General features: G+C 37.3%; 1 protein-coding gene across 1 annotated transcript in view; it reads right to left on the bottom strand.

The window, feature by feature from the left end:
- Ush2a (usherin) overlaps positions 1–13,376 on the bottom strand; it is a 635,341-nt gene extending 621,965 nt beyond the window's left edge. The window contains exons 1-2 of the mRNA XM_042681986.1: positions 12,892–13,376; positions 9,536–9,701 (exon numbers count right to left, since the gene is read on the bottom strand). Coding sequence (XP_042537920.1) covers positions 9,536–9,701; positions 12,892–13,376 — 651 coding nt within the window. The remainder of the gene's footprint in view (positions 1–9,535; positions 9,702–12,891) is intronic.
- Between the last annotated feature and the right edge of the window lie 604 nt (positions 13,377–13,980).

Genomic DNA, 13,980 nt, shown 5'->3' with positions numbered 1-13,980 from the left:
ACTGTGCTTGCTCCCTAAAGTGTTAATGGCACAATGTGATACATATCTAGGAAATGTATCAAATGTTTGCTATAAAAATATATATTTTTGGTTGTGGGGCCTGAACTTTAGGCCTGGACGCTGTCCCTCAGCTCTTCAGCTCAAGGCTAGCATTGTACCACCTGAGCCACAGTGCCACTTCGGGCTTTTTTTCTGCTTATGTAGTGCTGAGGAATCGAACCCAGGGTGCCATGCATGCTAGGCAAGCGCTCTACCACTGAGCCTACCTTCCCAGCCACTAAAAAAAAATTTGAAGTATATATTTTAAAATATGCATTTTTCACAAAAGCTTCAGTTCTGCAATTAAAAAGTGAGCATCTTTGAGTATTTGTCAACAACAAATCCTCAAAGAAACAATTGCCCAATAAATCAGTGGGCTAAAGACTTAAAGAGAAACTTCTCTGAAGAGGAAAGAAGGATGGCCAATAGACACACAAAGAAATGCTCAACCTCCCTAGCCATAAAAGAAATGCAAATCAAAACAGCGTTAAGATACCACCTCACCCCAGTTAGAATGGCTAAAATCAAGAACTCTAATAACAACAGATGCTGGAGGGGATGTGGACAGAAGGGAACCTTACTGCATTGTTGGTGGGAGTGTAAACTTGTTCAACCACTTTGGAAAGTAGTATGGAGGTTCCTCAAAAGACTCCACATAGAGCTCCCCTATGACCCAGCAATCCCACTTTTGGGCATTTACCCAAGTGTTTACAAACAATACCACACTAAAGCTACCAGCACAACTATGTTTATTGCAGCACTATTTACTATAGCTAAGATATGGAACCAACCCAGATGCCCCTCAGTAGGTGAATGGATCAAGAAAATGTGGTATATATACACAATGGAATTCTTTTTTTTTTGGGGGGGGGGGGGTCCGGTCGTGGGGCCTGAACTCTGGGCCTGAGCACTGTCCCTCAGCTCTTCAGCTCAAGGCTAGTGCTCTACCACTTGAGCCACAGCACCACTTCCGGCTTTTTTCTTTTTGCTTATGTGGTGCTGAGGAATCGAACCCAGGGCCTCAGGCATGCAAGGCAAGCGCTCTACCACTGAGCCAACTTCCTAGCCCCCTACACAATGGAATTCTATGCCTCCATCAGAAAGAATGACATTGCCCCATTTGTTAGGAAATGGAAAGGTTTGGAAAAAATTAAGTGAAGTAAGCCAGGCCCAAAGAAAGATAGGTCCCATGGTTTCCCTTATTTGCAATTATCTAGTATATGTATGAGTCAAGCAGAAAAAGTCAGATAAGGTGATGTTAGGGAAATATACCCTAAGATATGTATTCAAATGTTTTTTTCTTTCATGCATTTGTTTCTAACACATTTATAAGATTATTTCTTTGTTGCTTTGTATGTATAACCCTGCTTTCACTGTATTTGATGTCGGTATAATTTGTGGAGGGGAAGGGGAAAAACAAGACGTTTAAATAGGGATACAGGTGGACCCATTGCAACAATGAGAAGTATAAATCGTTATGTCGAAAACGAACTTTACAACTTTGGTGGGGGGGTGCGGGGAGGATTGAGGGGAGGAAGGATGGGAAGGCATGGGAAGGAGAAACAAAGGAGGAGGCTACAATGCTTGATAAGAAATGTACTCATTATCTTGCCCATGTAATTGTAACCCCTCTGTACAGTATTTTCACAAAAAAAAAAAAATGAGCATCTATGGTTAATGCCCAGTTACAGTGGTGTTAATGATTTGGGACAGTGTACCTAATAAACGCAAATTAACAACAGTTCACAATTAAAGATGCTAATTTTGATAAGCTCTCACTAATTAATGAAGAATTGATCCTTGGTATTTATTTAACATGATCAAGCAGTGCTTATTATTTTAATCACTACATGAGTCAGTTACAAATGGTACAAATAAACGTGAAAATACGCATAGCAAACAGCTGGGCGTCAATGGTCCATGCCTCTAATCCTAGGTATTCAGGAGGCAGAGATGTTAGGATGGTGGTTCTAAGCCAGCCTGGACCAAACCAAGAGGTTCTTATCCTCCAATTAATCAGCAAAAAGCCAAAAGTAGAGTCATGGCTCAAGTGGTAGGGCACTAGCCTTGAGCAAAAATGCTCAGGGACAGTTCCAAGGTCCTGACAGGTGCAAGCCCCAGGACTGGCACACACACACACACAAACACACACACACATTTGATATTTAAGGAGGGAGAAGGACTGACTAGTCTTATCTGATCATCACACTGTATTAAAGATATAGTTATCACAATAGATAGCATAAATATATTCAGGTAATAGAGAACAAAGGATTCCCTATGCTAGACTTCTAGCTACAAACTCACAAATTTAGAAAATTCTGGCATATCTCTTCTCCTTAATATTTATTTCGTGTATTACTTAGTACCTCTATTGCAGATATTTTAAGACGTTTACTTGTAATGGTTACTCAATTGTCCAAATGTGTGTTCTCACACAATTCACTGCTCTGATTATGCTTTTCTAAATCAAATTCACCCCACCATTGAATCCAACCTCTTTCTATAAATTCTCAAAAGTAGAAACAGCCCCAAATGGTGTATGCAATATTCTGGTTTGATAAGTAGCACAACACCAAAAGCGTATATCCCAGAAAACAAATAACTTTAAATTCTATATTATGCATCCCCAATGGAAACTTTCTTGGTCACTACTGCCATAGTAACGTTGGCATAAAGTTGGCATGAGCTGGCCCTTACCTTCATATCCCTCAGGTTTCCCACCAGGGGTGGAGTTGTGCCCAAATCAATCCCAACCCAAGCCATCTGGTCTCCATCCCCATTCCTTTCTTCCTTTTTTTGCCAGGCTGAAAATAATTCAACACTGAATCTAAACAAACATCATTGACTTAGTTATTTTTCCATTTTCTCGGGATTATTCCATCAACTCTTCAGAAAGAAGAAAGGAATTTCTCTATCTAAAGTAAGAGTCTATTAAAGATAATTTATAAATATCAATATTCACTGATCGCGTTAGACCAATGAAAAGCCACTAAAGCCTTCCCATTTTTGGAAGTTTGAATAAGGTTTTTTTTAAACTATTCTTTCTCTAGATAGATGCATAAACTGGTCTTGAAAGCACATTTTTATTCTGCACCCAGGACAATATTATTACATGAAGTCCTTCTGAATGTTACATTTTAGAGCGCTACGGTATGGGAAAATAAAACTATTCAAGTCCATGTTTAAATAAAGTCATATTCTCCATTCCATTATCAAGTGATACATACCATAGGCCAAACTCTGCCCTAGGTTATATGCATGCTGTTCTTTCTGACGTTCATACAAATCGATCATGTATAACTGAAGGCATCCGTTAGCCCTTTGGGCATAAAACGTCTACCCACAAGAAAAGCAAAAATAATCTAAGTCTTATTATACTTGACTTTTAGGTGAAAATGATATAAATGACAATTCCATTAGGTAATATAGGTTTTAAAAGGCACTACCAACCAATTTTAACCATTAAAAAATCGACAGAATTACCATAGTGGCATTTGAAAGACCAGAGATTGTTGAAAAACGAAGTGAACACTGGAAAATGCTCTTCTTTTTTATGACAGCTTTCAATTTTAGTAGTATATGTAACAGATGTGGACCATGATATTTGTATTTATTTTCTTTTATATATTGTACATTTTATAGCCAATGGCTGAGTATCAGCCATTTGCCAGCAAAATTAAGCAGCTAAATTTATCTTCATATACTAGTTTTGAAGTTAAAATGTTAATTTATTCATGATCTGCTCTATTTCCTGATTGGAGATGGTCGGTCCCATTGGACAGATCAGACTGGGTCTTAAATTTTTGCTATAAAAAATTGTACTGGTACTATTCAAATGTACAGAAGATAAAAACTACCACCCTCTATTTGGATGTATAATTTATATTCACAATTAGCTGAACAAAGCTCTCAGTGTAGATATAATAAACACCATGTATTCATTAATGATACTAATGGCAATTTAGGGTTTTTAATTTTTTGTTGCTGTATTTTTTTTTTTTGTGCCTGTCCTGGGGCTTGAACTCAGAGACCAGGTACTGTCCTGGAGCGTTTTTTGCTCAAGGCTAGTGCTCTACAACTTGAACTTCTATGACTTGAACTATGTCTCCACTTCTGGATTTTTGTTTTGTTATGTTTCACTTTGCTTTGGTTATACTTTTATTTTTTTCAGTCATGGAGCTTGAACTGAAGGCCTGGACACTGTCCCTGAGCTTTTCTGCTTAAGGCTACTTCTCTGATATTTAGAACCACAGCTGCACTTCCAGTTTTTAGGTGGTTAATTGGAGATAAGAGTATCAAGGACATTTGTTCCAGGGCTGGCTTCCAACCATGATCCTCAGATCTTAGCTTCCTGAGTAGCTCGGATTACAGGTGTGAGCCACCAGTACACAGTTGCAATGCAGTTTTAATAGCAATTGCTAAATTGATTGGATTAACACAAGTAAACACTTGTGCTGTCTGTCAGTACAAATGCTTTATACCTCCATGTGATACTTCTACCATCAACGTATCTAAAGGTCTTTAAAATAATATAATGAAATACAAACAACTTCATTGGTTAGGTTTTTTTCTTTAAATCTACCATTGTATTATTTTGGCAACCTAAGTTTTCCTTATTTTATAACAATAATTTAGTATAATTACAAGAATGGTGAATACTTTGATGGTTTCTTTTTATGCTACTGGTCCTATAAATGTGTGAAAATTAGCCAGGTACAAGTGGCTTACACTTATAATATTGGTACTCAGGAGACTGAGATCTGAGAATCACCATTCAAAACCAGCCCAGAAAGACAAATCTCTGAGTCTTTTAGCTTCAATTAAAAGCAAAAAGCTAGAAGTAGAGGTATGGCTCAAGTGTTAGTCATAGCTAAGCAAGAGTACCAGGCGCTGAACTCAGTCACCATTACTAGCATCTTTCTCTGCCCCCTCCCTCTCTCTCTCTCTCTCTCTCTCTCTCTCTCTCTCACACACACACACACACACACACACACACACACATTGCTTAAGAGCCAAGACTATTTTCACAGGAAAGGAAAACATTAAAATTATATGCAACTAAATGCATGCACTTTCAGGTTATTTTATCTATCAATAGTTTGCATAGTCCAAAGCTTACAAAAAGAGATCACTAATAACCACAATATCTACTAAGCCAATATGATTACAAGGCTTGAAAAAAGTCTCCTAATATTATCAGTGCTCCCCATTTGATAATAAAAAGCATGAATTGATTTTTTCCACTTTCAGTATAAAAACATGACTAACAAATTTCAGCTTCATATAATTTAAAACAGCCAGTATATTAAACCCCAAAGTGAAATTTACATTGGCAATCATGTCAGATGCAAGTCCCTGGAAGACTATTAATTTAAAATCTAATCATTTTCCAATAGGTTTTTGCTTCAAAATGCTAAGTTTTCAAAGAAATACTGTTAAATCTATTACTATAACAATATTAGGCTTTGTTGTTATTATTTAGGAAATTAGATGTCTGATGTTTACTGTGTCTATCTGTTCCTGGTATTCTATTTTGCCCAGGTATTTAATTACTTAAAATTATTTCTCTTTTCCCGATTTTTGGACATTAGAATTTTCATTATATTGATGGAAAAGCTACTACCTGCTTCACCATCTAAAGGAAACATATAAGGACAGAACTGCTAATTAATTTTATGTCACCAGGCCATTGTATGATAAATTCTTATTTCTGAGCCATTCCATGAGTAGACGTATAAACATACATACATATACACATGCATACACACACGCACATACACACATACACACACTCCTTTAACAGCTTAAAGAAAAGGATGAATGAAAATATGCATATACAATCAATATAGTCTTATTTGAAACTGGACTAAATCAGTGTATTACTTATGACTTCCATCTTCTGCCTAGCAAGACAGAAATCTCTAAATCCCTTATGAGAATGTGGACATGTGACATCATATGGTAACAGTGAGTTACATTCCATACTATGTTTTTTCCTATTTATACAATAAAAGAGATATAAGCTATACTTGTCTAAATCTTGGCCCCCAAATCTATCAAAAATGTTTTATTCAAATACAAACAGCATGGGAGAGCAGAAAGAAATACTTGACCTCTAACTTCTGAAGCAGCTGGCTCCCTCACTTACTACCTAGATAATCCTACACAGCTCAACACAGTCCAGTGTTAACTGTACCTCATCTACACTCCGTTTCTCTTTTATGAAGAATTAAAAGAGACTTCATTATGCTCATATAGCCCTCTCTTACAGAAATGGGGGATCCAAGTCAAAGGGTTTGTAAACCACAGGGTAGCCTTTCTTGAGTTGGATTTCCCAGCTCAGAGCCTCTTTCCTTCCCATTGCCCCTTATGAGAATTTGGTGGGAATTAGAACATTCCTCATCTGTAACAGGGATTCTTATTTATTTCATTATAACTCATACATATTCAGATTGAAGTCTAATCTAAAGAAATCCAACGTAGATTCTCAATTTAGAATAATCAGTATTTTTCATTCAAATGAATACAGAATTTCATAATGCTGAGGGTCACTAAAACAGAAATTCAATGACTTCTTCCTTATTTTATGATTGTTTACTTTTACAGGTTTAATACAAACTGTATAATAATTCAGCACTCATTTTTTAATACATACATGTTTTAAAAGAGAGACCAAATTGGGTGTGGCAACTCACACTATAATTCTCGTCACTTGGGAGACAGAGACCAAAAGGAAGATTGCAATTTGAAACCAATCTGGGCAGAAAGTTATCAATACTTGATTTCAGTCAGTAAGCCTAGTATAGCAATGGATACAAGTTATCCAGCTATTTGTTGAAAAGGCTCTCTTTTCTCCAGTGGTTTTTTTTTTTTTTTTTTTTGAGTACCTTTGTTAAAAAATCAGATGGCTACTGTTGTACGGGTTTGGTTCTGGATACTCTATTCCATTTCTCGGGTTTGGTTCTGGATACTCTATTCCATTTCTCTACACATATGTTTTAGCTCAAACTATGATGTCTTGTTACTATGGCTATGTATTTGAAATTGGTTATTAAGGTAACACCATCAGCAGTTTCAGTTTAAAAAAAAAATCACAATTTTCCCAAAAGATTCAAAGAAAGCATGTGATAAAATTCAATGAACTTTCATGAGAAAAGTCCTGAAACAACCAGCTATAAAAGGATGTTATCCAACATAAAAAGCTATATATAACAATGTTATAGTCAACGTTTTATTTAATGGAAGAAAACGGAGTGCATTACCCCAATAATCAGAAAAGTGACAAGTATGTTAACTTCCACTAATCTTACTCAATATAGTGCTTGAAATTTTAGCCAGAGCAATAAGACAGGAAAAGTAATAAAATAGTGAAGGAAGACATAAAAAGTATCCACACTTGCAGGTCTAATGTTATTCTTAGGAGACTCTAAGGCCCCCCTCAAAAGACCTTTAGATCTCATTAAAAAAATTAAGCAATTACTAGTATACAAAATCAACATGAAAATATCAGTAGCTTTTTTTCTTTTCAACACATCAGTAAAAACCTACTGAGAAAGAAATCAGAAAAACAAACAGAACATATCTAAAGAGGGAAAAAACCAAATGGGTTGACCCATTGTAACAATGAGATGTACAAGACACTATGATGCAAAACCAACTTTACAATTTAGGAGAGGGCAGGGGGGGAATGGCGGGGGGGGGGCGTGGTGGGAGGAGGGGGAAGCGGGGAGGGGGTATGCAGTTGTGGGGGTGGGAGGGAGGGAAGGCAGGGTAGGGGAAAAACAAAGGAGGAGGTAACATTGCTTGATAGGAAATGTACTCATTACCTTGCTCATGTAACTGTAACCCCTCTGTACAGTCTTTTTACAATAAAAAAGTATTAAAAAGGAGGTGAATGATCTCTACAACAAATCAAAACTAAAACATTGAAAAAGAAATTGAAGGCATTAGACAATGGAAAGACCCCTTTTGTTCATATGTTTATAGAACTAATTCTGTAAAAGTGACCTGGTTACTGAAGGTACTAAACAGATTCCACTGGATTACCAACAAAACCCAGTCCTCCTCCTCTGTGTCCACTAACCCTAGCTGTTTGAAAACAGTGTGCCACCAACATTTACTCAACTCATATCCAAAAGACTCAGTCAGTATGGCATACCATGCTATTGGATAATATTTGCCAATACCTTCTCAAAACCTTTCTGCACTTATATTTTATATTCTCTTCCCAAGGCTTTTACACACTCCTGAGGCAATACAACACAGAATTTCACCACCAATCAGACAAGACAATGATACAAATAAAATATATTAAAATTTTCAAGCCAAGTGCTGTTGGCTCATATCTGTTATCCTAGCTACTTGGGAGACTGAGATCTAAGGGTGGTGGTTCAAAGCCAGCAGGAAAGTCTATGAGGCTCTTATAACCAGAAGTGGAACTGTGGCTCAAGTAGAATAGCAACCTGGAGCAAAAACACTCCAAGGCAACACCCAGGCCCTGAATTCAAACTTCAGGAGCTACATACACCAATTGTCAAAAATAATATTTGTTTTGAAATAATAATTTTAACCCAAATGACAATTTTCAAGTTCATGTGAGAAGAATATAGGGGTAGATGAGAGAGAGGTAGACGGTAGAAATATATATTATATAGAGATATCTATATATATATTTCTATAGAAGTATGAGCAAATTTTATGTATGTTTGTACAAATATAATATATACCAAACAGAATTTCCATAAGATGAACAAGGATGCAAACATATTCTCATGCATGCTGGCTTTGCATTGAACACTGGTGAGCACTGGAAACAGAGGTACATAGCACCCCTTAGTTTAAAAGCAAAGTTGCATCTTGGCAAGATGAAGCCATTCTACTGCCCTGGGTAAACCAAAGGATAAACTGTGCTTCTATTCCAGGGACTGGAAATACCAGACATCTCACAGCTTTCTCAGCTTTTCACAGTTTCCAAGGCTCATGCAAACTGTGGTTGACAAGAAAAATAATAATATAACACCTTTCCAGTGCCTCAAGTATAAAGTTCATTAGTTCTAAGGTCACCATTTTCAAGCAGCAGCCAGATTTTATTCACATCACTGTTATCCAACAAAGACAGTTGCGAATACAGCCATAACTAGTAGAATCAGTACTTTACACCAAAAGAGTTCTTACATGTTTTTAAACAAAATAAAATACTCTTAACTCAATGAAACAGAAATTTACAGAACATATTACTACTACAACTTGCCTTGTGTTTAAACTTCTAGAAGAAGTGTTATACTAATTTGCGGGGGGGGGGGGGGATGGGGGGATCTTCTAGTATACTAAGAAATAATCATTAAATAATTGATATATTTGTCTTCTTCGATTGCCATTTACATACACCTCAAATCTAAAAGCTATTGCTTCAGACTGTGTGGCACTTAGAGGAGGAAAAAGAAGACAGATCCTCATGTTTAACCAAATGTTAAATATTTTTTATTTTACTCACCTGCACACTAACATGAATCCATTTCTTCACAAGAATTCTCCCCAGTGTCATTACTTTTATTGGAGGCTGCAAACCATTTACTGTGCGGTAATAAAACATGGTCTCTTTCTCAGATATTGTAAGTTTGAACACTATCTGCCCCTCTGCCGTCTTTTCTATCACACACCTTAGGAAGCAACCAGAAAAGAGAGAAAAGGTCAGCATCCATGCGAAGGCATTGTGTTGTGCTATCGTACCCCCTCATTCCACTCAAACTGGTACCCTATGAATACCTTCCTGAATATCATTATATTCAAAGCCAGCTTCCTTCCTACGAAGATGTCATTTTATTTCAATAAAAATCGAATTTTTATTTACCTCAATACCCATCATTAGAGATTCATGACAGAAAGCAAAGTGGTTGAATCATTCTGCAAAACTAACATTTAGCCTGCTGGCTCATTAGTTCTTCTGCTATTTCCTTTAGAGAAAGTGGTAGGACATATTACATCCTGCTTGGGTATTGAGTCACCCGTGCACATCTTTCTTTCTTACTTTTTTTTTTAATATAAAGAGAATTTAGTGTCCATTGGCTCTAAATTCTCAGCCCTGCAGTCAGAATCACTCTATTTAATTCCCCTGATGAAATGAAGGACAGACAGCTACAGGCTCCACTTGCCCCAACATTAACTATCCAAAAGCAATGTCTGTCAGATGACTGGCTATATCTCCATGACCACACAGCCCAATCGAGGTACAGGGATCATGCTGATTGCCATGGGTAAAAGGTCATTCAAGAATGTATAAGAATGCATAAAGAGAAATTCTCTTTTACCAGAAAAGAGTTTTAAGCAAACATCTCGGTCTCTTGTTAGGTCAATTGTCACTTTTGTTTGTTTTTATTTATTTATTTTTATTATTTCTTTGTCAGTCATGGGGCCTGAGCTCTGGGCCTGGGCGCTGTCCCTCAGCTCTTCCACTGTGAGCCACAGCACCACTTCTGGCTTTTTCTGCTTATGTGGTGCTGAGGAATCGAACCCAGGGCTTCAAGCATACAAGGTAAGCACTCTACTACTGAGCCACCTTCCCAGCCCTTCTGTTTTTGAGACAAGTTCTTGCTACATAGCCTGGAATGACCCTAAACTTCCCACCTTCCCACCTAAATGTCTCAAGTACTGAGGTAACAGACATGTGCCACCACATCTGGCTCCAATTCTTTACATAAAAGTTTACTTCTATATTTATTATGGTAGAATGCCTTTTGAACCCTGAAACTATCTTTACCTGATTCCTTTCTACTCTGTCCACATATCTCTACAAATGTGGGCTGATCCAGAGACCTTCTTTCTTGCTCAAGACTGGTTAAGGGGGCCGACTCCCTACTCACCCACTAGACTGCTGTCTAAGTAAGGGTATCTTTTTCATAAGTCATTTATTTGCATTTACACCCATTTTCCCCCTAATTGGGAGGTCAGAATAACACTGGAGAACATTAATAGTCTCTCTTTTACTGAAGGTAAATCACTATTCCTCTTACATACAGTTGGGCAGATGTGGGAGCAAGAATATTTTTAATTCAGGCAAATAATTCTAGCTGACATCAAGGTATTTTATATAAATTCTACTGCAAATATTTTAACTCTTCATTAGTTGGACATTTGTAATTTATTAGAAAGTATTTCCCTGTATCCTCTACCTATAAGACTTAAACAACCTACGAATGCCTCTGGTTCATTTTTCTTGAGCTTAAATCTACAAGTGAGATTTCGATTATTACTCAGGAATGTATTTACCAAATGCAGACTTATTTCCCCAAGCTTACTGAAAATGCATTTCTTAATATGTTATTGATTATCTTCCTTGCTATTTTGTTTGCTTGTAAACATACGAGCTTTGGTAGATAATAAACGTGAGAGGAAGACAGGTAGCAAAATATTTAGGAACTGGATTTATTCTGCTCCTGAATAAACAATAATTGGATAATCCATGTTTTTGTTTGTTTTACTTATCTAGTGCAAACACCCCGAAATTCTCCCAATTCCCATAGGTGTTTCAGTTTTGAGGATGAAATGACCTTGGTATAAACAAGGAACTCTCAAATACATAAACCATGTGCTACAACCTCTATAAATACCCTCTGTCTTATTTATATGAAACAATGCCAACAGAACGTGAATTTGGTACAGAGATGTTCCTGTAAGCTTGGGAAAAATATATTTTATCCTCCCTCCTTTTCCTCAAGAGACCATGTTTTAAGATGCTTTGGATGCTAGTAACATAAAAACATAACAGCTTAAAGTTACTGGAATTTCCAAAGTGAGAAGAAAAAAAGGTTATCTTTTAGGGAACCTGTAGACATCAAGATAATAATAGTTTGTGATTATTTTTGCCTCACATTTAAAACAAAATTCATAATCTTCACTTGGAAAATTGAAAGTAACCAATAAAGACATTTAAGTCATATTTGCGTCGTAGATGCTAAGACTTTTCCAGGTCGTTTCACAAGTTTTAGGAATTCAGCCAAAGAAAAAAAAAATCCATAAAGAGCTGAAAACCTTACCTAAAGAAAAAGATAAGCTTAAAAATGCCACAAAACGATCCCACTTATTAAGCACTCTAGATTGGCCTGTAGTATTTATCAGTGAAGAAAAGATTATGGGATGAAAAATGAATAACCAAATAGATTAACCAAAAATGGTGGTTAGTATGATTTCTTCCTCACTCATGTTGAAATCATTCCTGGTGGGGTCAAGAGCAGAACAGTTTTGAGGAATCTCACATCCTTACCTATCCATTTTCCAACTTATCAGAAGATGCAAACAACATGAAATAAAAGGCCAATGCAGTGTTATTCATCTATTGAACTCAAAGTATTGGTCATCTTCCATTAAGTCAAGGAAACATCTGCTCTTAGGGATGATTCAAACACACTTCCATGTCCTCAGCTATCTGCCTAGTAAAAGTTTTATACCTTCACAGGGTTACTTGTCTTCATTTTTGTATACACTTCAACCAAGAGCTTGAAAATATCAATTATCTGTATTTCCGGCACCTAGGCTAGGTCTTAAAAAACTAAGAGAAGAACCTCATTGAGTCTCCAAAGGCTCTGGGCCAAAGGTTAGACTTGCCTTCTCAGAAACAAATGACTCAGGTGTAAACATGTCTGCCTGCAATGAAATTGTTTTATCACATTCTTTGTCATGATCCAGCTCATCTGTAGAAAAGGGAAAACATTTTAGGAAAAGATACATATTTAAACGGCAAAGTTGGAACAGGAAAGAAGACTATAGTATTTATTTTTCAATGGTATGCGTTCTGTAGTGTTTGCCTGATTATACAGGGGCCCAGGAAAACTGAAAAGGCACATTACTACTTACATTACACCTTCTTCCTCAGGTTTCAACCACACAGCTAAAGTCAAAGCTGATGCCAGCCTCAGAGAAGGGAGAGAGGAAAAGCAATTCTTGTGATTTCCAAAACGAAAACTGGTAGAATTGCTAGGCGAGCCAGGATGCAGGTCATCTCTGTCTGCTGTGGTGCAGTTCCCCAGGCCTGTTGAGAACAGGGCAGTATAGGGGGGAGAGGAAGATCTGTAGGGGCAGTCCTGAATACAAAACCTCTGGGTACAGGGCTGGTTACCCGGAGCAAGCTCAGAGCTATGACAAAATGCGCTTGGGCCTGCCAGTCCACACACTGCTTGGGTTGGCACAATTGAAACATTCTTGAAAGCTCCCAAGTTTACCAGCCTTGGGAAAAGACCTCTGGATGAAGCCAAAGATACTGAAGCAAAACAGGCCAAGATCAATGCTGCAATGACCCGAAACAAGGAACCGGAGCCCAATAAGAGAGCCAGGCAATTCATGTTTACAAAAAATCATTCTTCTCCTGATAAAGCTTTTCTAAATTTACGATCAGGCCCACTCCACTGGCTAGCGGGACTTTGAAGCAGGGCACTTTAAGTATCATTGAGATATTCCATCTTGGGGAAGTCGCAGATCTGTTTTCACCGGGAAGTGATTCCAAAGATGTTTTTAGCAGGGGAGAAGACATGAGGAGACGATGCTGCCTGGAAATCAAAGATAGAACATGTCAAGGGAAATCTGACTTAAGATTGTCCTAAGCCTAAGGACACTGAGCCCCTTATTAAAAACAAACAACAACAACAACAGCAAAAACCCTGAACATTCCAAAACCTATTTTCAAATCTTTTGCTTAGAGTAAAAGGCTCATTATTTTGATACCTTCATTTCATTGGACAACTTAAGCTCAAAAGTCCATAGGAGCCAGGCACCAGTAGCTTACATTTATAATTCTAGTGTTCAAAGTCAGACCAGGCAGGAACTTCCAAGAAACTCTTATCTCTAATTAAATACCAAAAAGCTGGAAGTAGAACTGTGGCTCAAGTCATACAGTACTAGCCTTGAGCAAGGGACAGCTTCCAGGCTTTGAGTTCAATTGCCAATACT

Source organism: Dipodomys spectabilis, unplaced genomic scaffold (genome assembly GCF_019054845.1).
Source record: "Dipodomys spectabilis isolate Male_0828 unplaced genomic scaffold, ASM1905484v1 ptg000069l, whole genome shotgun sequence".
Lineage (NCBI taxonomy): Eukaryota > Metazoa > Chordata > Mammalia > Rodentia > Heteromyidae > Dipodomys > Dipodomys spectabilis.
The sequence above is the reverse complement of the archived record's forward strand: the minus strand, read 5'-3'. Positions and strand labels throughout refer to the sequence as shown.